Source organism: Typha angustifolia, chromosome 9 (genome assembly GCF_048772165.1).
Source record: "Typha angustifolia cultivar Huaian chromosome 9, ASM4877216v1, whole genome shotgun sequence".
In the NCBI taxonomy this organism is placed as follows: Eukaryota; Viridiplantae; Streptophyta; class Magnoliopsida; order Poales; family Typhaceae; genus Typha; species Typha angustifolia.
Window position 1 is genome coordinate 4597911 of NC_133247.1, and position 27556 is coordinate 4625466.

Sequence of the window (27556 nt, forward strand, 5' to 3'; positions counted from 1 at the left end):
AAGTTCGTTATCATTTTTTTAGTGATTAGCCTATGAGCTTCTTATCAATAAGAAAGTATAGATCTTAGAATAATTTAACACTTGTAGTGTTAACCTTAGAGTTATTTATGTTTGATAATTGGATGTGCTACTAATTCTAAGACATTTTTTTTTCTCTTGAGACTATATTGTGAGGATTGAGTTTTTTTTTTCAATTTTGAGGATTGAGGTGCCTAAAATCTTGGAATTAAAATTGTTTTTAATTTTATAATATGAATAATTACATTTAGACCTCGGAATCATCACTAGTTTTTATATACCATTTTCAAAATAAATAAAAATTACAACACATAAATCTCATAAACTATTAGAAATGTCGGACCCCTGGGAAGATAAAGATAGTCTCATAACTAAATTTTTTTCTTTTATTTTCTCAGAAATATAAAAGTAAACATGTAATTCATATAATTTGCGCATAATAATTTATAAATAAATAAAATAAAATCTAAACGAATAAGAATTTGAGATATTTTTAATAATTCAGAGGGTTTAAACGTCACGAAGTGTAGAATATCTAAGAAGAAGTACATAAAAAATAATGATAGTTCAATTAAAACTTTATAATATTACTTATGTTAGGTCAAAGTGGAAGACAGCTAGCACAAATGGATAAAACCACTCAGACATCCTTCTTGGAGAAGGCAATAAAATATCACACAGCTTTACTGCATCAACTTTAACCTCTATTTAAGAATGATGATTGCTTGTCAGCAAATCAAAGTAGGCAAAGTGAGTTTTGACTTTTTGTTAACCCCAAGAATATAAAAATCTCTCTCAAAGATTAATTAACAGGAGTGCTTCTATTATTTTATCATTTTTTTTCTCAAAGATGGGTAATATATGTAAACTATTTTGTGACAATTAGATCATACTATATTTATTTTGATATGGACCCCTTGTTTATGTTTTGGGATATTAATTATCTAAAATCTTTAACAACATAGACAAGAATGATAAAGAATAACTTTACTTTCAACTTTTGCCCCTTTTTAATTATTTTTATATAGTTAAACATATTTTATCATATATACTTTGAGCATAAAATTACTTTACCTCCTCTACTATCACATTCTCTCTCTTCTTCTTAGATAATCTCAATTTAGGGTTCCGGAAAATCACACCCTCTTCCACATCCATTATCTATAGGGTTTGGGAGTTCGCATTTGATGATGGTATTAGCCTTCTGTTATTGTATAGGATTGAGATTTAACAGCTCGAAGTATACTTAAGAAAGGGTGAGCTAATTTTGGAAGTCTCGAGTGTTGGAACTTTTAATTAATTCGAATGGAAAATTTAATAATTTAGTTCTATATTAATTATAAGTAGACGGTGATTAAGTGATATAAAAATAATGTAGAAGGGGGTAACATGATTTTAATCCAAAGTAAAAAAAAAAGGATTAGAAGATGTAAATTTAATTAATCACTTGACAACCACATTTATAATTTTATAACTTAAAAGCTAATTAGACAATTAATAGAAAGAGCATTTAGGAGGTTTTACATGGGCTGGATCTGTTTATTCTAATTTCCAGGCCTATCTAGAAGCATTCGGCCTTTAATATCGGCCCAGTTTAGGATTATGATCATGATTAGGATTATGATTAGGATTAGGATTAGGGTTAGTGTTGGGTCTACGGGGCTCTTAATCAGGCCCAATTCCTCAAACCCTCTATCCTCGTATCCTCGTCACTCCACTTCGACGACTAACTCTCGAGTCAAAAAGAAAAGTTCTTTGTGGTCAAATGCGCGTATTCTTCGATTCTGTTGGACCTTTTTGTGCTCGACATTCGAAAGATCTTTAGAGTTGATGCTCGTTTCTGCTGCCAAGAATGGCGTTTGCTACAGTGAAGTAATCGACATGGCCTGGTGATTTAAGGAATGGGATTCGTCAATTTGCACAGGTAAAAAGAACAAGTTTTGATAGTGATTGGAGCTAATGTGAAGGAGCTTTTTTTAATTAGATTGTGTTTCGTCTATTGAAAAGGGTGCGGTTTTTCAAATGTCTCTTGTGGCGTCTCCCTCTACATATAGTAAGTAATGTGATGCATCCCTGGGTAGAGAGGTTATGATAGGTTTGTGGGTTGATGTAAATCTGATCGGTTCTTGATCTTAGTGAGTATGAATTGCATTAAGACGAAGTAGAACTTGTTCAGTTTATTACCAATTAATTATCTCCGCTCTTTTTTTCTCATATTGAGATCTCCATTGTCCTCGTATTCTCGTCACTCCACCTCGGCAACTAACTCTCGAATAAAAAGAAAAGTTCTTTGTGGTCAAACACGCGTAATCTTCGATTCTGTTGGACTTTTTTGTGCTCGACGCTCGAAAGGTCTTTAGAGTTGATGCTCGTTTCCGCTGCCAAGAATGGCGTTTGCTACGGGGAAGTAATCGACGTGGAATGGGATTAGATTTGTGGGTTGGAGCTAATGTGATCTCCTTTTGGCCATCTAATAAAAAATATGGCTCTTTTGATGTATGCTTACTGAAGCTCGGTCAAAAAGTTAGCAAAATATTCTCTTGATTAATACTATCCATGCATGGCACCTGAAACTATCTTCCAGTGTGATACTTTGAAGACCTTGTGGAGAACCTAATAGATTGGTGAGTGTTTGTGGTTTGAATTTGGAATCATGGAAAGAAGCACAGACAGGGGAATCGATTTATGAGGAATGGAGTAGGGATGATATGAGATGGAGCTAGGATTGTTAATGGCTAGCAGTTCATTTGTAATGTTAGATACTAGATCAAAAGAATATGACATTCTTCTTGAAAGGGATGCAAGCCTGTCTTTATGCCATTCAGTTCCTTTCAAGATGCTGCTCCTATGGAAGGATCTCAAATCACTAGGTTATGATCACTAGATTATGACATTCTTCTGGAGTTCTTATTTTTTGAATCAATTCGATGCTAGAATCCCTATGGAGGATGAAAAGGAGGTATTCTGGTCAAGTGCAATTAACCTGTTTCTGGATAGAAATGGTATTTAAGCCTTGTATTCCATTCCTTGTAAAGTAATTGATCAAGTATAGAAGTTTCTTAGAAGTGATTCCTTCCCATGCTCTAGTTTGTCCACTTGAAATATAATGGTTAAGTTTGAACAAGGCTTTTGGTTTTGTCTTCTTTTTAATCAAGTTGTAGGTCTACACTATTCAAAAATTCTCTTGTACATTCAAGTAACAAGGCTTTTGGTTATCCGAGATCGTACTTGTTTATCGCAACATTGAGTGTGCATTATTTTTGTTGGCTTGTTATTGTATGAAGGCAGATTCTTGATAAGAAATATGCAGAAAATGATGAGAAATATGCAGCTGTATATAAGATTCTTGATACCTTTAATGTTCAGTAATAAACAAACAGAGTGGATGTATTAAACATGAGAACTCACTAATTCTTTTGTTTGTATTATTAGTCCTGTCATATATGCCCGAAACAAATTCATACTAGCTCTACGGTGCACAGTATGATCTTCATATGTCACCTTTGTAACAGCATGATCATTTTCATCTGTGTGCAAAACAAGTAACTGAGAATTAATCACAATAGCTGACATCCCTGTATCCATGTAATATATCATATTTTCCTGTAACTAAAACAACTCTCCATGCCATTCAATTTATTGAATGGGATAAAGGTTACATATATTGGTGAATGGCTGAATATCTGCACAAAAGAAACAATTAACCAGCTTGTATTCGTCTGGTCATGCGATTCATATCCAAGACTCAAGGGTGTAGTTGTACTTAAAGGAGTTGACACCACTTATATGCGCTAGAATATCTGAGGAGTCAAGAACATCTTCTTCTTCCTTCACCACCACCTGCAGTGACAAATGCTGACTTTTGTTACTTGAAAGTTGCGAGATATGCTCAATATTCTGTTGCTATTCAATGGTGTGAGGCATCAGAAAAATATCATTACAATGCAGGATAACTAATTTCCAGGAAGTCATGGTAAATTTAATCTTGTACTATTGAAATTTCTTTTACAAATTTCTCAGTTCTATATCTTTAATTACTTTCTATAGTTTTTTCTTTCCCCTTGAAATCCAGAGGTAATGCGCATTCAAAAAGATGAAAAATGTAGATAAGATTTTCCAAATTGGAGGATGTTATTCCACCCCATTAACAGGAGTGTTTAATAGAGCTTACTTCTTCTTCATCATCAAATTCATGATTATGGGAGCTAGGCCTGGTTGCCTCACCGAACTCATCATTCTTCGCAAATCTTCCGCGGACACGGGGTCGGCTGTCTGCTAGAGTTTTTCTGCAAGCATACTGCAAATGTTTTTGTGCCTCAGTTGAACAGGTAGTAACATACCATCTCGAGGAATATATCCAAATTGTATTTCTTTTTGCCATGTTACCTTGATCTTTTTGCTGAAGTTTCTCTCATTCCTCTTCTTCATGTATCTGTGGATTTTCTCCTTTCTCTCTTCCACCGAGAGGCGACCAACTTTGAAGGTGGAATCATCCAAGCTGGATATCTCCGATGATGATAATGGCATCGAGCTTCCATTGCATGCGCCAATCATATGCTGGCCGCTTCCTCCGCCCACCTATACATTAAATGACATGAATCAACTGCAGGATCTTTGCTGATAAATGGAAAGGTAATGCTTGTGGAATTTTTCACTTTGACTACATGATTAATCGCAATCCCTCATTAAAGAGCAATGCTAAGGTACCACCGATGGTAATAAATTATGATGTTGATGAATAGGATTTGAATTCTTATATTGAGATTTGAGAGGTTGTTGGTATTTAGCTGGGCCGTATTTATACTTTTTACCTATGGTAATATGAAATGCTAGCTATACCTGCATATCTCCTGAGCTGTATGTCCTTGGTATGGTATCTTGAATGCTATACGTTCCTATCATCCCTCCATTTTCCATCATGCTCTGATACTCCCCCACCTCCTCAGTCCCCACCATGACCATTCCATTGCAGCTGCTTCCATTAGTGTAGTACCCTTGTGCTTCTCCGGCAACCATATTTCCCGGGTACAGCGCGGCCTCCAACCCTGCATACCCTCCTGCCATTGCGGCCGCAAAGCAGTCCTCGTCGTACCTCGTCGTGCTGGGTGGCATCACCGCTGGACCGCCCATTTGGATGGGGAGCACCTGGTCAGTCGAGTAACTGCTGCTGGCGGCAAGGGCGTCGGAGAGCGTTATCTGGTTGAACTGGACTGGTTGGTGGCGGTCGTCGGAGGCAGCAACGTAGGCCTGCGGGGCTGCGTAGGGGAACTGCATGGGTGGGATGAGCTCAGGCTCGCCGTCGGGAGGCTGCTGCTGATCGAGAAGGGCGGAGAGCGCGGTGGAGTCTAGGGAAGGGAACGGGGAGAAGGCGGCGGCGGCGGCTGCTACTGAATTGTCGTTGTCATAGCAGCAAAGAGGAGGGGTGGCGGCAGAGGAGGAAGAAACATCTCCGCATGAACGGAGAGGTGGGCCAGAGGCAGTGGTGTCAGGGAAAAGATCCCCGCCGCTGCCGTCGTCGCAGAAATCGAGGATTTGCGCCGCAATTGGGCTTGAGATGTCCTCCTGCATGTTTGAAGAAGAGAAGTTATACAAGGATATTATTATCTTCCTTTAGAACCATCGTCATCCTCTGCTTTTCATGAACAAAGAAATATATAAAAATAAAGAATAAATTGCAACTTTTGAGCTTGTTGTGCTAATAAAACGAGGAATTATGAAGTCTTGTTGTACTGATCCCGTTTGATCTTATTAAACTCAGAGGACGCATGCCTGGGAAAGCAATAAGAACACATTCCCCACTTCGTTGACTTCTTTGATGACCTCCTTTTATTTTCTTTTCCTTTTTCAGGAAGACGTTAAACAGTCAATTCCATGGGGAGGCCTAAGCTGTGGTGGAAGATTGTAGAAGTGAAATGGAGGTGGGCATCTGTTGTAGGTCGGAAAGGTAACTTAACTATCAAAATCACAAGGGGGACGACGAGAATATATGGTAGAGATAGCTTGCTGCTATCTCTGTTTGTAGGACCAAAACACTAGAAAAGTAAAATACGAACAGTATTCCTCGCAAGATAAATGAACTTGTGATGGATAAGCTACTCGTGGGCAGTTCTGCTGTACCTCCATCATCAGAATAAACCAAAATCAGAGTGCCAAACAGAGCAAAGTATGATCTAAACCACCTATGGGTGTCCGAGATAGATTCGCAGACTATTTACGCGTAAGCCGTTAGAGAATGATATTTTTTTATATTCTATATTTGATCGATCTCTTTTCAAAAATATTAACTCATTTGAATTATTTTATATGCGACTTAACATTAATAAAGAGAAGGGGAATCAGAAACAACCAATAAAAGGTAGACAGAAGAGGTTGATTTGCGGTCATTGTGGATATAAAGTGGTCTAGATTGAGAAAGGAAGGAGTATATAAACAGAGAACCTATCCTTCGGTACTTGATCAAAGGCAAAGCATCAAGATTCGCCAATCTCCACACATTATTGCAAATGTTTCAAGTCCTGTCTCATGAATTGGATATGGGCTTTGCTCTGTTGGGTCCCATGTGACCACAAGGATTACTTAAGCCTGCCATTAACTAGAGAGATTACACGTGAGATGTGTATATGGATGATGTATCTAGATGGGGACATTTTGAGAACAGAAGGAGATGAACAAGCTGGTTTTTTTGGGAAGAAATTAACAGATTAATGGTCACCATGATAAGGAAAATAATGTGTGTATGTGTGTGTGTGTGTGTGTGAGAGAGAGAGAGAGAGAGAGAGAGACAGAGAGAGATGAATTAAAGATTGGATGAAAAATGGCAGAAGAAGAGTAGAGAATGCAGAGTTACATGCAGATCAAAAACAAATATGATTTAAAAGAGAGAGAGAGAGAGAGAGAGAGAGAGAGAGAGAGAGATATTTGGGTTGAGGAAACTTACGATGGAGAGAGACCCCGAGAGCGGTTGGATCACGTCTTGCAGCATCTTCTCTTTGAAAATAGATACGTAGAATTAGGAAAGGAAGCAAAAACTACTCTCACTGCAAGAAAGATCTACTAGCTTGGATCCTAATTATTGTTATTATTCCACCATCAAAGAATGAGTAGAAGAAAACAAATGGGATAGAGAAAGGGGAGCTCTCCAATCCATGGCGAATTCCGCCCTCAAATATTTATAGGGTGAGAATAACAGAGTCGAGATTTACGCGGGGGAGAGCGAAGTGGGACGCGGGCGGAGTTGCTATTTATGGCTCGAACTACTAAAAACTAGAGAAAGAGAGAGGGAGAGAAAAGAAAACGGAAAATTTATCAAAAACTACCTGTGTTCTTACTTTATTATTATTTACACCCTATTGTGATAAATATTTATGATTTCACTCTTGTGCTTTACTTTTAATGTCTTAAAAATACATGGCTAATTAGTTTTCTTAATAGATAATTATATACAGATGTAAAATGACTTTAACACTATTGAGTAAAATAATAATAATAATAATAATAATAATAAATGGAACAAAATTTACGTTAATTCCCTTAGCTGACTAATAGTTGAAATTAAAAGTAAAAAAATAGAGTTGAATGGTAATAATAAATGGAAAATATACGGTGCTTTTAATAAAAAAAATTTCAAAACAAAAGACTTGAGAGAGAGTGCTAGAGAAAACAAAGGACAAACTAACGGCCGTTATACACCGTACGAGCTACGAGACAGACAACACTTCTCCCCAGTACGGTTCGTTAGGCCCCCGACCCAAGTGGGGAGCCACGACTTGGTCCCCCGTGTATTCCCCTCCTCCTCCTCGCCTCACAGAGCGACACGTGGTCTCCTTAATTCGTGTCCCGCCTGATTAAGGCTTCCTAGATCTCGAGATCTCGTAAAGCGCGCCCTTTCGAGAGCTGGATTCGAAGAGGCGGGGACCCACCTTGGTGACACGTGGAGGGGGGCCTAAAGATGAGGGCGGGGTTCTTGTTAGGGGTTTTGAGTTGGGGGGTTAGTTTTTTTGCAACTTCGGTGTTTGCTAATTTGCCCGAATTAGTTACAAGTGACCCCCGAAACTAATAAGGTGGTGATGGGGGAGTTTCTAAAACAGACACTCTTGATGATAGTACTTGCCTGAGGATTAGGCATTGAGGTTTAAAAATAGTAAGCTTCTAGAATGTTTAGGCCTCCTCCAAACCTTTATGACGTCATAATTAATTTATTAGACGTCACTGGATTCTAACTCATGTACTCAATAATCCGGATGTATTAAAATAAATTACTACCAGTAATTAAATCTCAAAAGAGAAATGGAATTCTCCAGTGATGGTGAGAAGCGTGAGCACAAAGCATGACATAGTAATCCCTTACCATTGAAGTAAAAATTAATTAGAAAAGATTAAAAAAAAATTATATTAGTGTGGACGACAACCTTAAATCGTGATCCTGGCTCTCTCAACTGGAATGGAATCTGGTCCGTCCTTCGAGTCATTTCGTGTCGTTTTCTTGCTTAAAATTAACTCAAAATTATTGCATTGTTATCGAAAAATTATGATTAAGGGAGAAAATTTGAGATTGAGATTCGGATGCATGCAAACCTATCGATTGTGTTTAATCACTTAAGATTAGTTTATGCTAAATTTACTATTCCACCCTCGTGTGTTGCTAAGGGAGGGATATTCTGACATCCAACATACTGACCCAGACTTTATTCCAGAAATATCAATAACCCTAAGTCTTTAATTGCTCTCAACTCCAAGAATTGACCCCCCCCTTCTCCCTTTGTCCCTTAATAAGTTCATGACGACAAGTAGACAAAGGGCAGCCAAAGCTCTCTAAGCTGCCATCCCCCCCCCCACTAAAATGGAACTAATGCCCATCAATCCCTTAAAATTAAAGTAGTCTCACCACTGTCTCATAGCTTTTCCTCCAAGGCCACAGCCTTAGAATCCAAGCAGCAGCCCATCAAGGTCAATCCCCTGTGAGCTAGGACATCTGAACCAAAGGGGGGGTTAAAGGAAGAAGCTAAAGAGAGAACACCAAAGCCACCATCACTAAGGTAGGTCTACCCTAGCTGCATGCTTGCTGCCACCCCTTTACACCTACAATGGAATCCTTGCAAGTATGATTGAATTTTTCAAGTGTCTCAACTCCTTTTCTCATTGAGTGGAAGCACCTTAGCCTAATTGGCAAATCTCATGCACATGACTCCTCCATTGTTGTTGGACCTCTAAGGGACACCAAATCTGAGGGCTTTGAAATTATGATTGTGTTCCAATCATCAAACATATTCCGATCGTGTCGACGAGACACGAGATTCCTCGAGAATTTTTATCGGTTCCCCCCTACAAAGATCCTGTAATCAAGCGGATCTATGCTTGGCTTGAAACTAGTTTCGAGCTTATATTGATGCATTAAGCTTAGATTAATTTCAATTCGAACCTAAATGAGTTGCCAGCTAAACAATGCAAAAGAGTCACTAAGAAGCTTTTCTTCTATTTCAGAAAGTATTTTGCTAATATCCCACCCTCTGTTTATTAATATTAGTTTTACGAGCAAAGGTTACGACAACATAGCTCATAACTTAACCAGTCTAGCTCTTAGAGATCACTTGGTAAAAACATGTGGGCTCTCTCTACACTGTTGTATTTCGTTTTATCGGTGAAGGAGTAGATTCTATATTTTCAAATCACACCTAATTCGAGTTAAATTGGATAAAGTTTGAACCATTAGGTCCAAATTAACAATTTCTACTACACATATATATAATAATAATAATACCAATCAAGCCTTAACTTAATTAAGCTGGTTTGTGCTCAAGCCAGCCTAAAATTAAATTCAAACCTGAACCAATGCAGCAGCTATAGCTCCAGCCGGCTTGATTATATTCAACAGCTCAACATATCCCACCACATCATCAAGGCAAGTAGCAGGAGTGATGACATAACAATATCAGGACAAGTGTTACTACATAGGAAAGGCACTCAGCTTTGGAAGATTTGATGCGTGTGGCATAGCATCTAACCTACTAATCTAGCAAAAATAGTGATTTTTAAGGGTAAACTAGGTTTGGCTTAGATAACAACAAATTCATAGGAAGGAGCATCGCCTAATCTCATGTTTTAGTTGAGATTTCTTAGTTTAGATAGTGTATGAGTAACCCGACAAAACCCTCGTATGGCTTCTTCTATTTCTCGATAAAACGAAATACGATACAGAGTGGTTTGAATGTATATACACCGGATTTTTTTTTCTTTTAATACTTCGGACCATTAGATATAGTGACCATAAATCTGACGGAAGTAGGTGACAAGTAACTTTGTTACTGATTTTTGATATCTACTGGCCTATTAGCTCAGTTGGTTAGAGCGTCGTGCTAATAACGCGAAGGTCGCAGGTTCGAGACCTGCATGGGCCATTCAAAGGTGGTTGTTTTTTTTTTTTGCCACTTAAGAGGGGATATTTGTATATGTACTCTTCAAAATGTATTTTATTTACATAGATACCTTCATGATTATGTTTTTAAGTTAAGTCTGAATAATTTAATAAAAATTGATAAAAACATAATTAACTAAAATAATATAAAATATTTTTATCTTTTTATATTTAAATTATTTCAAATTTTAACCGTCGGTTAACTCAATCGACATTCATGTAGAAGTTAAAAGAGTTAAAATGTATAGATATAAATATCTCATGCAAATATAAAATTTAAAGAGACATACAAAATATAAAAGATTTGAAAATATAAGATAAGTTATTTTAATGTTATAATTTAAGTTTAAAATAATAGTAGCTAAAATTGGAACATAAAATTTGTGACTTGTTCCCCTTTATGCCATGCTCCAACTAAATGCCCATTCCTTCATGTGAATATTAATTTTACATTCATTTTTTGGTTTAGAGAATTTGAGTCTATTTTACGTAATTATATATATATATATATATATTTATTTATTTATCACGTAAATATCTCTTTAGTCTTAGCTGGCTTTTATTTAGTATATCAGAGGGATAAATATAAATAAACCCTAGAAGCTTAAAACCCAGCTTTTCTTCCTCTCTCATTCACTACTAGTCACTAGACCTCCCGCCCGCTTCTTCGAGAGCCGAAGCGGACGAAGGCGAAACGCGAAACCCTAGCTCGAGGCCACCATGATTTGTGCGAGTATGCTTCGCTGCTCCCTCTTTGTTGCCTTTATTGGCCTCTTTCCCACGCCCCCAGGATCTAGGGTTTGGTTTGTTTTCTCCTTTTTCTTGATCTCGGTGAGCTAATCTCTCATGCCTCTCTTCTCCGTCGCAGTCTCCGGCGAGGTGCCGGAGGAGCCGGTGATCTCGAAGAAATCGGGGCTTCTCTTCGAGCGGCGGCTGATCGAGCGCCACGTCGAGGTTTCTGGTTGCATACATTTTCGATTTCTTCTTTTAGATCGGCTCTTGTAGATTTGTTAAATGAGATAGCCGTTTTTGGCTCGAAATTACCGAGATTTATATGAAGTGATGCGCCATTTATCTGGTTTCAACTGTTTGTTTGTTTTTCTAAGTAATGCCTTTTTCCTTGGTGGTTGTTTTGGTTAAATTCTTTGGCGTTGGTAGGATTATGGAAAGTGCCCTGTTACCAAGGAGGAGCTTACCATGAATGATATCTTACCGGTGAAGACCAATAAGGTATAGTGCAGGCTTCGCTTATTCTTGTTATATTTCTCGTAAAATCTTAATGTAGCTTATCCTAGTTACAGCGAACTTGAGATAACAACCTCTCTTTTAAAAATATGATATCTTGGAAGTGTTTACTATTTCATGACTTAGCTTGGGATTTGAATTTTAAACATCTTGAATTATATGGTTATGTTTATGAATGACCTGGAAAGGTCTTGTTGGTGTTTCCCCTCTCATGCAAGCTTGAGTGTTTCAGACTCAACTGCTTTGGATATGTCATATCTACTTAACAAAGAAGTGCTCTGCCTATTCTCTTGATACCATTCCGTAAGAATTTTAATTGAATTAATGAATGAGAAAATACTGACTTTTATTATGTAGCTTGCGATTTTTAGTTAGGTTCCTAGTAATTACTAACAACCATTAGTTAAGTCAACTTACCTCCTTGAATACAAAATGGCATCTGACACACTAATCTCAAATTCTCAACTGATCCAGCAACCCGTGAGAATTAACCCCTCGAATATTTGAATTTTAATATCTCTTTTTAGCTATAGATGTAGGTATATTTGGAAGTGATGGAACATGTCATAATATCTTTCTCATGAAGTGCAAATACTAGCCAAAAGACGAAAATTCATGATAGTCTATGTGCCATTTACATTTGTTCAAGGAGGCGGGAGTATGCCTTGCTATTCTTTTTATTTTAGATATAGTGAAGAGTGAATTGCACTACTTATCTTTTGGGTCTGTAATTGTCGGATCAGTTCTAAACAAGAATGTAGATGTTGTGACACGGGAGCATACTAGCTTCTTGGTGGCATGCTACGTGAACAGAGACACCAATCATGGTGCTTAGCACAAAGTTTCCTCGATAGCATTGGAGGAGGCTAGAGAGTAATGGGGTTTCAGGTAATTTGGTATAGAGGGATGGAGGGAAGTGGCAACATAATAATTGTTAAACGTAACTTAATGTGTGAGCAATAGAGGATAAGATCATGCATGGTTCTTATACTGGATGTAGCTTATGGCATATAAAAACTACTGATAAAATGAGAAGCGCAGACAACTTTTTACTCATCGCGGAACTCTAGTTTAAATCTAGAAGTTCACTAAGCAGAACATCACCTTTTGTTTTTCAAGGATAATTTACCTAAGTCCATTACTAATTAAAGTGAGCTTCACGTAACTGTATCACTACTCACTAGATTATGGTTTCTTATTTCTTGTCACAAATTCATAGCTTATCTTCCTTGTAGGTGGTCAAGCCCAGACCCTTACAGGCTGCAAGCATCCCAGGTCTACTTGGAATGTTTCAAAATGTAAGTTCTACTTTAACTCATTCATTTTAGTATTCTCTCTACTTCTGCTTAGTTAATTGGCTATTTATTTCTTTATAGTTCTATCTCTGTCCTCAGATTGACAACTAAGGTACTTTTAAGCCAGAAATGATTTAATTGTAGCTCTATATAGGATTACTGAGCTTGAGTGTCAGGAAGGTGCTTTTGTATATATATTTGATTGAATAACCAAGAACTCTTGATGTGTGTTTTTTAGTTAGTCATTGATCTTTTTATCCATCTTCAGAAGAAAATATAATAAGGAGCCATATATATATAGCTTTATGCTAGTGCAAATTAGTTTATATTAAATAAGAAACATTTCATTCATTGTGAAAGGCTTCAATTTGAACATTTAATCTTGTGGCAAAGAAAATAATGGAAGTTTTTTCTTATCATTTTACGGAAATTTGCTTATGACACTGTCCATTACTACATTTAAGCGAATTTGCTATTGGGATCTTACATTTTTCCCATTTGCAGATAATACATCTTTTTATGAAAAAGGCAAAGAACAATATTATTAGGTTTTCCAACAGAAAGTAACCATAGACATGAATTAAGGATACTAATTTACTAGACTACTGAAGTTATTAATTAAAATAAAGGAATATATAGTTTTAACACTGAACACTGAAATGGTGTGAGGGCTTTGTATTTTCTCATTTTTCAAGGAAAATGCATGATGTGATCCGTGGATAGTCATATGCAGGGGTTGAACCATAAAATCGCTTAAAAAGTAAAGTGGTATCTTTAAATTTCTCTTTGTTATGTAAGGGGTAGCAATAAATTACTCGTATCTTAGTTTTAAATGAGCATAGCTCTGCAATGTGTGCTGATTTCACAGGCGTCTTCCATAAGACATTTGATAGAAATCATGTAAGGTGATAGCAGTATGTCCCTCATGGTGGGGCTCTTCACTTGATCTGAGATACATATCTTGGGAAATTGCCCAAAGCATTTCTTGAATTTTTAGTACATCTTCATGTAGGATTTTTGAAAATTGAAGACATTGAGCCCTCTAATTTTGATAATCATCCTCCAAGTCATTTTGCTAGTAAAGGGTTCACTACAGTCTAATCCACACTAAAGGGTTTCCAGACAACAACTTTTGCCAGCAGATTCCTTTTGACTGACTTAGATGGAGCTGAACTCTGCTGCTAAATTTAAAATGTTTATTTATCATGTAAGTGATTATGCTGTTAAGTTGCACAGAAGGGCTACTTTGATCTATATTTCCATAAAATTTTGTAGAGACAGAGAGTTGAGGATAATCAGATCCTTCGATTTATGTATTTTCAGAAATATTGCTAGGCATTTAACAAAATGATTCTAGCATGAAGCCCATTCCAATTAGTATTATATTATTTTATTCATCATAAGGAGAAGTCTTGGTGGATAATTGTAAAACTTCATTTCAATTGCCTTGAGCTAGTGTGCTAATTGTTTATCATATTTGTATAGCTCTAAGCTATTTTCTTTTCTTCCACGCTTAATAGGAGTGGGATGCTTTGATGCTCTCTAATTTTGCATTGGAGCAGCAACTACATACGGCAAGGCAAGAACTGAGCCATGCTTTATACCAGGTAGTTATCAAATTTCACCTCGTTTTATACTTTTGATTGTGTGTTCATTACAGATCCTGGTGCTAGTTCAAATTTTTATCCGTTGTCCTCTTGTTATCTCTTGATTAAAAGGGACTGCAGAATTTTTTTTTCCTTGATTAGGCAATCTCATCTTGTGGATTGACATTTGCTTTCTGTTCATGTGATGACAGTTTTGCTATATTTGTTAACCACACTTAATGTCAAACATTATTCCTTCATATCATATTATCCTATCATATCATGGCTTATGATTTGCTTTCTGACTTCTTAATATATATCAAGGATGAGATTTATGAATCAGGAGCATGGTTGATACAAATCTCCATACCATGTATGTATAGAGTTGATCCAAGAGAGCGTGAATACGGTTTTGCAACAGGATCTGAATCACTCTATCCCGAGCTTTAAACTGTGGGTCTCACTTAGCTGACCCCAACAAAATGGCATAGGCTAGTGCTTTTGTTCAACTTATATTTATCACATCATCTGATTTAGCTTGTAGCAAATCTACTGTCAGAACCAAATCACTAACTGAACCTCATGTTGCATACTATCTAATTTCATAGTTAAGGAACATATTCTCCTTGTTCGGACTGGATCATATATGGTAATACAGTTCTCCTTGATTTCTGTTTGGTTTGTTGCAAAGACCAATTAAAGTTTGTCCTTTTTAATATTTTCTAAAATATTTTTATGACCGTAGAATATAATTGCTATACTAATAGTCACATGCTTTTCCAGCATGATGCTGCATGCCGTGTCATAGCCAGATTAAAAAAGGAAAGGGATGAGGCTAGAATGCTTTTGGCTCAGGCTGAAAGGCAGATTCCTCTGCCAACAGCTTCTGCTGCAAATGTGAACACTGTTGCCAATGGAAAAAGAGGTTCCAACTATATAGAAATAATCTCCATATTTAAATCGATTTTGAACTCTTATGTCAATGTTATGCCTTATTCATATGCAGCTGCAGAAGATGAATTTGGTCCTGATGGGAAGAAGATACGTCCTGGTATTAATCCTGTTATGATTGCTGAACTTACAGAATGCAATGCTGCCCTCTCGGGACAGCGCAAGAAGCGTCAGGTACTTATTTTGGGGGAACTTCTGCTGCCCGTGGGCTCTTTTTACTGAAAAGGAAAAGAATGAAAACTACATGTACACTAGGACAAACAGTCATAGAAGGAAGAAGCAAGGGACAATAGGATAGAGTTATTTTCTGCATACTCTATCAGTTAAGTCTCTTATGATATCACATTCAACTAAGAATCAAGTGAGGGAAGACTGGTAAGAAACAATGATATATGCAAAACATTTTCTCTAATTCCTTGTCACTAAACTTGGATAGATAGCTCAAATCCTTTCTCTGGTTTGGCTCCAGTGAATCACACATAGCGAAGCCTTCTTAAATGATAAAATCTTGTTTTTGCAACAACACGTTTGACTAATTCTCTTTGTTGGACACGGAAGAACTTGGGTTCTTTCTGTGGTTAACCACTGAGGTCACTATTGTGATAGGCTTGAAATGATTTACAATCATGTAACTGGTTTTTTCTTTGTCTGTTGCTAGATCCCACCAACATTGGCACCTGTTGATGCACTCGAGAGATATACCCAGATATCTAGTCATCCCCTTCACAAAACCAACAAGCCAGGCATTTTATCTGTTGATATCCATCCTTCAAAGGTGTGTGTAGTCTGATGATCTGCAATACTTCATTCTGCTATTTGCTTCTTATCAACCCTTTTTGTGATTTAGGTAAAGGAAACTATCATGCCTTTTTGTGATTTAGGTAAAGAAAACTATCATGTACATATGCATCCATTAAGACATGATAATGGGTTTCTGGTGGAGTTCACAATATTTATATTATGCTTTTAAGTTTTCAAAGAATCTGTAGACAACACCAAAACTAATTTGTCAGAAATGTTTGCTGCATTGGAAGATACAGGTGGAATAAGAGCTGCTATCAGGTTTCCATAGAAATTAATGAGATCATATAGTCATGCGCAGGCTCTAGTTTTAACTTTATTAATTAAGTTCTAAGAAAAGTTCTCACATAATTTAGAACATTATTCTAAGCTTTCTAAATATAGGAGAATTTTGTCGTCAGAATTCAATTAGCTTGAATGTTAATCGGTAAAGTTCTTTTTTTATAGATAAGTGTCTATACTTTAATCTATGACATTTCTACAGATGATGTAAAATATTCCAAGCATGAATCTTTTAACTTGAACTTTGGAGGGGGAAGTTTTCAATTTTCTATCAAGTTCTCCAAAACCAAACTATTTTTCTTGACCTAATATTATTTAGCAGTTTGGCCTGTAATATGAAGGACTTTTTTCTAGCCCTTTGGCCATGAGAGTTACTTGTTGCTAACCGATAACATTACACATTGACTTGAGATTTGACTCATTTGACTTTCATTATTTACTTTTAATTTAATTAAAAATTTCAAATTGCTATAAGTTTCTATTGAGATTAGGAAGATACCAACTTCAAGTTCTTTGCACTGTGGAATCATAGCCAAGGGCGACTTCATGAACCTCAAATATCGTTCAAATATTTAATGTGATATCTTAGTAGTTTGGCTGACGTTTATTAGGTCTCTCCTTTTTCTAGTCCTAAAGGCGTGAAATTACAAGATTATAATATCGACATTCCTGAGTCATATTTATTGCTGCCAAATAAGAATCAGTCACGCTTCTAGGATCTCCCTTTTTAAATGCTGGAACAATTGTAAATGGTAACATAATTGGAAAAAAATGTAGATAGTAAGGTTTTTTCTTTTTGAGAGAATAAATGTTAAAGCATTGAATTAGTTTTTGTTATTCCTTCAAAAAATAACTAGAATCATTTAGAGCAGCAGATTCTTTTTACCTGATAATTTAAAGAGTGTCGGAATTAATATAGTTATATGAAGGTTTAATATACTTATTTACAAGTATAGCCAGGGGACAGTAAACTCCAGTTGCTTCCTTTCGTCAAAGACCCATCATATTTAGGAAAAACTAGGTTGTGTATCTTTGCCTCTTTGATGTTTAATATGGAGTTGTTTGGAGGCCACTGATGCTTTTCTACCTTGAATCAACCACATGTACAGTACTTATCCTACATTTATGAATGTTTCTTGCAATCTTTGATATAGGCCTAATGCTATAGGGAGATTTGAATATGCATTATATGAATGTTAGAAGCTCCCCTTAATCCTAATCTTATTTGGGTTTTAAACTTTTAATGATGATCAGGATATAATAGCGACAGGTGGTATTGATACAAATGCAGTGCTTTTTGATAGGTCATCTGGCCAGATCTTGTCTACACTCACTGGTCACTCAAAGAAGGTCTTTGCTTCAAATTCTCTGTTGACTTATGTCTCCTATTTTAGCATTCTTTAGTTCTGATACAGAATCCTTTCGTACTGCTGTAGATTACCAGTGTAAAATTTGTTCCCCGGGATGAGTTGCTTATCACTGGATCGGGAGATAAGGTTTGTTAATACCATAAGCTTTATTGCCATATACTGGTTTGATTACTTGTGCATGCAAATACATAACTGCTTATGCATGAAGCAGCAATTGTGGGTGAAGTCTGAGAAATATAATGATGGGAAGAGTTGCAAATTTTTCTTTGCTGATGTAACTTGAGTTCTACTGCAGACTGTTCGAGTTTGGCAAGCTTCTGAGGATGGGAACTATAGTTCCATCCACATACTAAAGGATCATACTGCAGAGGTAAGTTCTATAAGTTGAAACTTCCATCTCCTTTGTCAAATTATGTATTATTATCTAGCTCACCTGATATTATTTATTCCAAATTTGGATTTGTATACTACTATACTCCTAAATGGATGGGCTGCCTATTTGTCTCTTTGGAATTACTCTTTTAAAGAGTGAAGAGTGCTGTTAGAAACCTACTCCATGAATGTCTTATTTAGAAAAGTCAATTAAATAATTCACAAGAAATTACTTCTCATTCGGGACTTCTTGCATACTACAAACTGAATCTCACCAACTATGGCAGCTTGGACCATTATGTACGTTTTTAATATTGTCACGTTTTTGTGTTAGATTGCTCCAAACATATGCTTGTAAGAATAGGAAGTGCACTTTCCTCTTTGAATATCTAGCTTCTACTGGTTTACTTAATGAACATTCCAAAGTGTTATAAATCCAACGAACTAGTTAGACGTGCTGGGACTTTTATTAGGACTCTAATCTCCTAGACAAGGTTCTTTATTGATAAACATGTCTAGGTTCTGCATAGGTTCCCTCTAAAGAGGCACTTTTCTCATGCATACTTCCTGGGTCTTCAGATTCTTGCCATCTTAATCTTTTCATTATTTGTATTCCTTATCTTGAAGGGATGTCAATCTGCACTTCACTATCATTTTCTATTTGCTTATTCATGCCGTGTCAGTCTGAAGTTTATAGCTAGTTCTTGTGTATTGGTTTGGTTTTGTTTGCTGATCTGCTGTGGATTATTGCTACATTGGTTTAATGCTAATGTTCTATTAGTGTGAAATTTTTATAGCAAAGTATGAGAAATGTTTGCCCTGCATATCTATTCTAGTCTACATATTACAAGAAGTAGGGCAAGAATAAAGCCTTGCATCCACGTCTGTATTTATCAAATGCAAGGGTTTTATTCCCCTTATATTGTTGGTATTATCATTGTCAAGTTTGTTAAATTGTTTCTCTGACATGTTTTTTCCATATTATCCTCATTGATTGTTCATCGAGCAAAATATATGACTTTCTGCAGTATAATTGGTATGGCAGAACTCTCAACTTTACTGCCGACTGACAGTATAATTTAAAAATCCTGTCAGGTTCAAGCTGTCACTGTCCATGCTACTAACAAATACTTTGTGACTGCTTCTATGGATAATACATGGTGTTTCTATGATCTTGCCACAGGATCATGCCTCACCCAGGTCTCTCTCTCTCTCTCTCCATCCCATAATCCCTCCCTTTCCCTTTCCCTCTATGATGTATGCGCATGAATAACTACTCACTAGCAAGCTATTTTTGCAGGTTGGGGAGGCTTCAGGAGAAGAGGGTTACACTTCAGCTGCATTTCACCCTGATGGTCTTATCCTTGGAACAGGCACGTCTGAAGCTCTGGTTAGGATTTGGGATGTGAAGTCTCAGGTATATAGATTCATGACGTTTACAACCTAGAAATAGCTGTTATTAAAGGTCAGCCATATTTTTGCTTATCTGATGCTTATGCTTTCTAAATATTATATATTTGCAGTCTAATGTTGCAAAATTTGATGGGCATATTGGACCAGTCACAGCTGTGTCATTTTCTGAAAATGGTTATTTTCTGGCGGTATGCATCTTTTGCTGGAAGTTAATAGATAATGGAGTAAAACAGCTTTTTCTAATATGTTGCATTATAATTGCCAGACTGCAGCACTTGATGGAGTTAAGCTTTGGGATCTTCGGAAATTGAGAAACTTCAGATCATTTGCCCCCTATGATTCAAATACTCCTACAAACTCTGGTGGGGAAATTTCTAGTCTGTGTAACTCATCTTTCTCATTGTAGTTGGGGCTTTTGCAATAAATAGCAAATGACCCTATCTAAGCAACTATAGAAAACCTGGCAGGCTTTCCCATAGTGCTGCTGAGATAATTTAGTTCCTGGTCTCTGCAATGGGGTTTTATAATATTATATGCCAATACCTGCTTGAGATGACACCCAGTCAGTGTTAATGACATTTTTTGCTGTGGCAACTTATAAATTTAGGAAGACAAGTTTTCTGTGATAGTTGTACTTTAAGTTTTAATGCTCCATGGTTCAAATTAGATTAAATTTTAATGACATCTTTTCTTGTTTCAATTCCAGTGGAATTCGACTTCAGTGGCAGCTATCTAGCAATATCAGGTTCTGATATAAGGTATAATTTCCTTTCTCTGCTGGCAATTATTTTCGCAATATTTCTTCCTGACACTGGCTGGATGGCTCATAATCAAAGATCTTTCTGGAACCATCATGTTAGAAGTTACATTAATAGTTAGGTCTTCTGCTCAATATCCAAATTGACTTCTGTCTTGGTTGCGAACAATATTTTAATTTTAAAGGACTATTACCCACTATAATTTGTTCAAACAGCAGGTACTGTTGCTATTATGTTCCTCTGGACAGCTATATGATTTCAGCAGTATCTGTTTAGATGAAAATATTATATTTTACAGTGTTTCAACTTATTATATTGCAAGTTAAACATGTCAATTGATATGTTGATCACAGGGTTTACCAAGTTGCCAATGTGAAGCTGGAATGGAACCTTATCAAGACATTCCCAGATTTATCGGGCACAGGTTGAGAAAAAAATATCTACTTTTGGTCAATATTATTGTTATTTTTGTCCAGTTGTTTAAAAAGATTCTTTCTTCTGATTATCTTGTTCAGGAAAAGTGACATCCGTGAAGTTTGGAGCAGACGCCAAATACATGGCGGTTGGTTCTATGGACCGTAATCTCCGAATATTTGGGCTACCAGGAGATGATTCAGAGGAGGCAAAATCACCAAATAACTGAAGATTCTGGGCTAATCCTTATTGAACTGTGACAAGAATTAGTTCCTAGTACTCAGTGTCCACGCAGCTCTCTAATGGTTCAGGAAAGCTGCAACCGTGAGTGAAGCTTGAAAACTGAATCTTGTGGTAGGTGTCAATTTCTAAGGGGATGAATGGCAGGCTAGGGAGGATATGTTGTAAAACATTTCTATGTATTCTACGTTTGGTTAATTATCTGATGAGGAAAGAAATCTTTTTAACTCGGATTGTCAAAACTCATTGTATTTGGGTTTCTAATAGGAATTCTTCTCATCCCACAGGACAAAAAAAAATGTGGGATGCTTATCATGCTAACATCCCTGAGGAGCCTTGTCTGGTTCAGAACACATTTTACTACATGTGGAACGTGATAGGTTAATTCTTGCTTCTAGGAGATGGTATACTTTGTACCTCATTGGAGTTTGTTGTCTAATTGGATTTGTAGATCGATCTGACAACTTTATGTTCTTCGAGATTTCACTTCATTTGCCAACACTATTATTGCAAATCTGTTATCAGATCGATTCACTATTATTGCAAGGTGTGAGATAAAGCAGTTGACTGCTATGATATCAACACTGCCATAGTAAATTATGGGAAATAAACTGACCCGCTGTGTTTGATTAAAGATGAAGATAACCGTATTCTTAAAATTAGGGATATTTATTTATTCATGGTTTGTCTTCAAACACCATTCTATTTTGTTCTGCTATTAAAACCCTTTTTGTTATTCCTAGTTGAACCTGAATAAGGTAAAGGTGCCCATTTAACCTCGTTTTGACCCTAAATACGTCACAATAGCCAAATAAATCCATAATTTGTCCTACGGATGAGATTTTTTACAAGATTTAATGGAACAAGAATTTGAGGTTTTAGACTAGAAGGTTTTATAAATCGTGACTCATGAACAAAATCCACTTCAAATTGAGAAATCTAATCTCGACGGCTGAAGTCGTGGATGGATCGAGCGATTTAGGAGTTAGGAAGAACTCGCTCCCGTTCGAAGAAGAACAAGGAAATTAAGAGAGGAAGCAACGAAACCAATTAATTTTTTTTTAAAATTTTTTTATATTAATTATTTTTCAGTCTCATGAACGAGATTGATATCATAACCTTTCATCAAGATTATCCACATGGCTATCAACTTTCCGTTTATTACTAACAGAAGCACTACGATCACTTTTGTAATATGCATTCCAAAATGAAGCGGTGCAATTGTAGAACTTGCGTTTGAAATAAATTTAGTTTGGGTTTAGTATTTTTTTAAGTTTAATATAGGTTGGTTAATATTGAGTTGAGTATAGGTCGAATAATTAACTTAGCTGAGGGTATGTTTTTAATCCTTTTAGTATAATTAGTTTAACCTAGAAATTCTGTTAAGTTTAGTTAACAAATTTAACAGACCACATATATTTCATACATATAGGTCTTAATTTGCAAATAGTGTAAACCGCGCGTACTTTAAAAGGCAGGGTGCGAAATGCAAATTTCCGTATAAATAATCAAAGCCCAGACCTTGCATAGTTGCATCTAGGGTTTTGGTTCGCGCGCTGCCGATTTGCCGCCGCCGACGACCTCAGGGGCGACCGGAGAGAACACGGACACGAAATGGTGAGTCTTCCATATCTTTTTCTAAACTTTAAAGCCTCCCGTGGGATGATTGGAAAGCCGTAGCTCTAACCCTATGTCTCGACCTCCGCTACGGCTTCTCGTTGTCGCAGGGGAAGGGAACCGGAAGCTTCGGGAAGCGGAGGAACAAGACGCATACCCTGTGTGTGCGGTGTGGTCGGAGGAGCTTCCACCTCCAGAAGAGCCGATGCGGCTCTTGCGGCTATCCCTCCGCTCGAATCCGCAAGTGTACGCACCCCACCCAACCGTATCGGTTTTGATCTATCTTTTATTTGGATCTCTAAGATGAAAGAAGAACCGAATTGGCACATTAATTTGTCGGAAAATATAAGCGGTTCATATTGATTTAGGTTATGATCATCTACTTGCTTTACAATTCTTTGTTGAATTCATTGATGCTGCTCAATAAAATTTTAGTGAATCTCATATATGTGAGTCAGAAATATACAGAAAGAAAGATTTGGAGATATCTATTTCGTGCTAAAACTTGATTGTTAATGAACTTCTTTTCTTGTTCACATTGAATCTTTGATCATCTGGCATCTTGTGATAATAGTAGAAGCCATCTTTTTGAAAAGTGGTCAACGCGACCGCCAGGCGGCTGCCTAGGCTGTGGCCACCTATAGGCGGCCCCATGTACCGTATATGTGGCTACAAAAGGCTAGCAAATTGCCTTGTTGCTATTTGTGGCCTTCATCGCCTAATCGGTATTTGGCGGCCCCATATGCAGCAGGGTGCCTTAATGGCTTCATGGGTGCCTTTTTATCCTAATAGGCTCCAGTGCAACTTTGTGTTTATTATTGAGGAGCAAAACCTATTTGCAAGCCTCAAGTCCCTCACAACCCCCTGAATCTCTTCTCTCACTCGAGGCTTTATTGTGAATATAATTTTTTTAACATGATGTTTGGTTGTGCTATTCACTTATTTGTTTGCATGTATGATGATTCACTATATAAATTCAGTATATTTGCACACATACTGGTTTTAACCGATCAGTTGCCGTAACTTCATACACATACATAGATGTGAAAGTTTCATTGGAATTCACTATAGCATGCTTGATATGAAGTTAGCTTGATACCTCCCTTAAGTTTCTACTTAAGACTGCGACATTCTTTTACATCTTAATTGCCTCATTGAGTGATTGTTGATTCTTTCACATTCTGGTAATTTTCTTACTTCCTGTTGTTTTCTGATAACTATACCATTAAACAGATAATTGGAGTGTGAAGGCAATAAGGAGAAAGACGACAGGCACAGGAAGGATGAGGTATCTTCGCCATGTGCCTAGAAGGTTCAAGAGCAATTTCAGAGAAGGTATTTTATGTTTAAAATTATACATAAGATGTTTCAAATATCATCAATTGTCAACTAGAATTAAGCAGAGCACTTGGTGGCTTAACATATTCAATTACCAAATGTCTTTTAGGTGGCAATCCTACATTAACAAAGTATTGGGCTATTGAATAAATTTGGATTATGCTTTAGTTTGTTCATGGGTGCTACATATAGGGATATGATTTTACATAGCTCACGTCAACCTTAACTTTCTCTTGTCTTTTTCAGGAACAGAAGCAACTCCTAGAAAGAAGGCTGCAGTAGCTGCAGTTTAATAATTGCGAGTAATGAACAAATTGTTGGATGCCAGGCCTCCTTGAGCATGTCAATTTATTGCAATTGTCATGCACTTTGATAAAGTTGGCTTATGCATAATTTTTCTTTGAGATACAATGATAGAAACTCTATACGTGCTTTGTAAGATGAAAATAAGTTTTGCTTTCTGAATCACACAATCGAATTTTATTGTGGACATAAATCTTTGGTTGCATCTTATCTGACTTCTTGGGGACCTTGCTTTGCCTTGATGTTGGATCTCTGTTTCTCCATGAAGTTGCTACTGGAACTTAGATTCACATTCCTCCATATTTCCATATTTGTCCATAAAAGCATACCCAGAAATCATGTTCCATATCTGTGTACCCACTTTTTATGATTGTGAGTTAGAAAATCACATCAGATATAGCTTATATGTTACTACCTTGTTTTTGAGACAAATGAGAATTTAATTATGGCCTAGTGAAATTTGGTGCCCTCTAGATTCAATTTGAAAATACTTATATAACGTAAGCCCCGCCTAGATTCAACCAGGTATTTATACAACACAAGACCATTTAATCATCTGAGTGCACAATTCTATGGTCTGTTATAATAATTTCTTGTATCATCCTAGAATTTTAAGAAACAATCTCTGAAATTATTATTAAAGACAATATGAAAACATAGAGATAAAGCAGTGTGGAGCAACCAAAGAGATAAAAGAAATAGGTCAATTACTGACTGAATGGAGGATAATTAATCTTATGACATAAGAATATCAAAGTTGTGTTGCACATAAAAAATATATAAATTAGGTTACCTTTCTAGTGAAATAGCGGATAGAAAGCTTGTCCTTCAATACTCTGCAGGCAAGGGCCAGAAACTATTTGAACTTTGCAAGAAAACTTATTCTTGTTTGGATGCTCACGTTTCTATCCGGCACTCGTTTGAAACATCGATCCATAACTTTGCCAAACAGTAGTTTTCTATGCGCTGTTGATGCCTGAATTCTAATATCATATGCTTACTTTACCACCAACCTCAAAGATCAAATTCACCAGAAGTCCCTACAATTGCAAGACCCCTGCTGAAATCTATGGTACCTATTGACATCCCTCACAACAATCTCTCTTTTAATCACCCTACTCACATGCTTGAAGAATTCATGGCAATCCGCGCAAATCCTTAAGTTCTTCACTACCCTTAGCTCCACAGCTCCACTCATCACCCCAAATGCCACGGCCAACCTCTCACTGTGGTACCAAAGGCCCTCATCCTCCTCTTTGTAACCCAAGTTAGCTATTTCTTCCATCAATTCTTTTAGCTTGGTATAGATCTCTCCTAACCTTTCATGCCTCCTTTCGCCGGCAACAAACACATGAACCTTCCCTCTCACTTCGATCCAACTCCGCCCGCCTTCCTTCTTCACTCCCCGGTCCCTCATTGTCGTCCACAGCTCAGCCACCTTATCCTTCCTCCCCGCTGCTGAATTCACGTTGGCAAGCATGACATAGGCCGAATCGTCTTGAGGGTTGAGCTCCAATAGCTGCTGTGCCATAGTTGCCGCCATGTCCACCCTATGGTGGACTACACAACCAGTGAGCAAAGTCCGCCACACCGCTGCATCTGGCTCGAATGGCATTGTCTGTGCAATGCACTCAGCGTCCTCCAAACGCCCGACTCTAGCCATGGCGCCGACCAAACATGTGTAATGCTCGAGGCCAGGCGTCACCTTGTATTGTGACTCCATCAATTTAACCCACCGCTCTGCCTCACCCGCTTCCCCAGCATTGCTGCACGCTGTGAGTATCGCAAGGAATGTCAGCTCATCCGGCATAACACCGCACTTGAACATTTCATCAAACAACTGGATGGCTTGCTCCAAATCCCCCTGCTGCGCATGCGCCGCAAGTGTTGCATTCCACGTGACCAGGTTTGCATCACCTAGCAACCCATCAAACACCTTGCGCGCATCCGACACAACCCCCGCCTTCCCATACGCATCGACGAGCGCGGTCGCCACGACGAGATTAGTCTCGAGTCCCGCGACAACGGAGTGCGCGTGCACGGCGCGCGACTGCTCGAGCGCGGCGAGAGTAGCAGCGGCGCGGAGCGCGCCGGAGACGGCGTACATGGTCGAGTCGACGCCAGCCGCGCGCATGGAAACAAAGACGGAGAGCGCGTCCGACGGGCGGCGGTTCTGGGCGAGACCGACAATGGTGGCGGAGTAGCAGACGGCGTCCTTGTGTGAGATTTCGTCGAACGCCTTGAGAACGTTGGAGGTGAGACCGGACTTGGAGTAGGAGCGGACGAGGGCGGAACCGGAGAAGGGGAGGGAAGAGAGGGAGAGTTTGATAGCGAGGGAATGGAGAGGGAGGGTAGAAGGGAAAGGAAGGTGTTTGAGGAGGGAGGAGAGGGAGCCGTCGGAGAGGAGGGAAGGGGAGAGGCGGAGGAGGTGGCGGAGGAGGAGAAAGAGAGTGGAGGAAGGGGAGGAGGATGAGAGGGAGGAGAGAGTGGTGGTAAAGGAGATGGGAGTGGGAGGGAAGGGGAGGTGGAGGAAGAGGAGGAGGGAGGAGGGAGGAGGGTAGAGGGAGAGGAGACGGTTGTAGGCGGAGCGGTCGGTGGAGGCGGTCTTGATCAGGTGAGCGTGGAGGCGGGCCGGATCGGACGGCGCGCGCATGGGTGAAAAGGGGAGATGAATTTAGTTGGGTTGGGTTTATAAGTTTATGTTACTGGACTTGGATTTGATCCAGGATATCATTAGCACAATAGCACCTTTGATACGGGGCTCTCTCTCTCTCTCTCTCTCTCTCTCTCTCTCTCTCTCTCTCTCTCTCCATATAGATTATCAACCTAACTCTAATAGAGTTATTAGTTAATAAAAAAATTATTTAGTAAATTTATGGTTTGACTCAATAGTTCATCAGTTCGACTCGCTGATTGCTCGATAGTGCGGTTGGCTTGAAGGAGCAGTTCAACGGCGTAACGATTTGTAACATATCTCAGCGATATTTGGTTTATAGCAATTATTCAGCGACATTTGGCTTGTAGCGATTATTCAGCGATACGCATAACTTAAAGTCTAAACTAAACAGCTTATTATATTAACTAAAAATTTAGTAGAATCTAAATGCTTCTGTATTTAAAAAATATTCATAACCTTTGGATT

At 37.9% G+C, this 27556-nt stretch overlaps 4 protein-coding genes and 1 non-coding gene across 7 annotated transcripts; 3 read left to right on the forward strand and 2 right to left on the reverse strand.

Annotated features, from left to right (window-relative positions):
- Positions 1 to 1823: 1823 nt before the first annotated feature.
- On the reverse strand, positions 1824 to 7123 carry LOC140767347 (uncharacterized). The gene is made up of 5 exons (XM_073107214.1): positions 6956 to 7123; positions 4858 to 5580; positions 4405 to 4596; positions 4190 to 4315; positions 1824 to 3858 (listed from the first exon to the last, which is right to left on the reverse strand). Exons 1-5 carry the CDS (start codon positions 6998 to 7000, stop codon positions 3751 to 3753), a joined length of 1194 nt encoding a protein of 397 aa, XP_072963315.1. The 5' UTR covers positions 7001 to 7123; the 3' UTR covers positions 1824 to 3750.
- A 3215-nt stretch (positions 7124 to 10338) lies between these two features.
- TRNAI-AAU (transfer RNA isoleucine (anticodon AAU)) lies at positions 10339 to 10412 on the forward strand. Its single transcript has one exon. It is a non-coding gene; the product is annotated as a tRNA-Ile (tRNA).
- Positions 10413 to 11023: 611 nt separating this feature from the next.
- LOC140767442 (pre-mRNA-processing factor 19) lies at positions 11024 to 21479 on the forward strand. 2 transcript variants are annotated; one of them, XM_073107356.1, is made up of 18 exons: positions 11024 to 11162; positions 11298 to 11383; positions 11588 to 11659; positions 12910 to 12972; positions 14490 to 14576; positions 15339 to 15480; positions 15562 to 15680; positions 16165 to 16281; positions 17844 to 17939; positions 18026 to 18085; positions 18255 to 18329; positions 19427 to 19531; positions 19632 to 19748; positions 19855 to 19932; positions 20010 to 20106; positions 20451 to 20502; positions 20856 to 20926; positions 21018 to 21479. In XM_073107356.1, the coding sequence occupies exons 1-18, from the start codon at positions 11150 to 11152 to the stop codon at positions 21143 to 21145; spliced, it is 1578 nt and encodes a 525-aa protein (XP_072963457.1). In that variant the 5' UTR covers positions 11024 to 11149; the 3' UTR covers positions 21146 to 21479. The 2 variants fall into 2 exon arrangements, with proteins under 2 accessions (XP_072963457.1, XP_072963456.1); XM_073107355.1 differs by having other exon boundaries at positions 15339 to 15680.
- A 1150-nt stretch (positions 21480 to 22629) lies between these two features.
- LOC140767565 (large ribosomal subunit protein eL37x-like) lies at positions 22630 to 24622 on the forward strand. The gene is made up of 4 exons (XM_073107528.1): positions 22630 to 22773; positions 22884 to 23019; positions 24007 to 24108; positions 24358 to 24622. Exons 1-4 carry the CDS (start codon positions 22771 to 22773, stop codon positions 24402 to 24404), a joined length of 288 nt encoding a protein of 95 aa, XP_072963629.1. The 5' UTR covers positions 22630 to 22770; the 3' UTR covers positions 24405 to 24622.
- LOC140767564 (putative pentatricopeptide repeat-containing protein At1g68930) lies at positions 22953 to 27130 on the reverse strand. Of its 2 annotated transcripts, none has more exons than XM_073107527.1 (2): positions 25208 to 27130; positions 22953 to 23071 (listed from the first exon to the last, which is right to left on the reverse strand). In XM_073107527.1, the coding sequence occupies exon 1, from the start codon at positions 27065 to 27067 to the stop codon at positions 25442 to 25444; it is 1626 nt and encodes a 541-aa protein (XP_072963628.1). In that variant the 5' UTR covers positions 27068 to 27130; the 3' UTR covers positions 22953 to 23071; positions 25208 to 25441. The 2 variants fall into 2 exon arrangements, with proteins under 2 accessions (XP_072963628.1, XP_072963627.1); XM_073107526.1 differs by lacking the exon at positions 22953 to 23071 and adding an exon at positions 24633 to 24763.
- Positions 27131 to 27556: the final 426 nt, after the last annotated feature.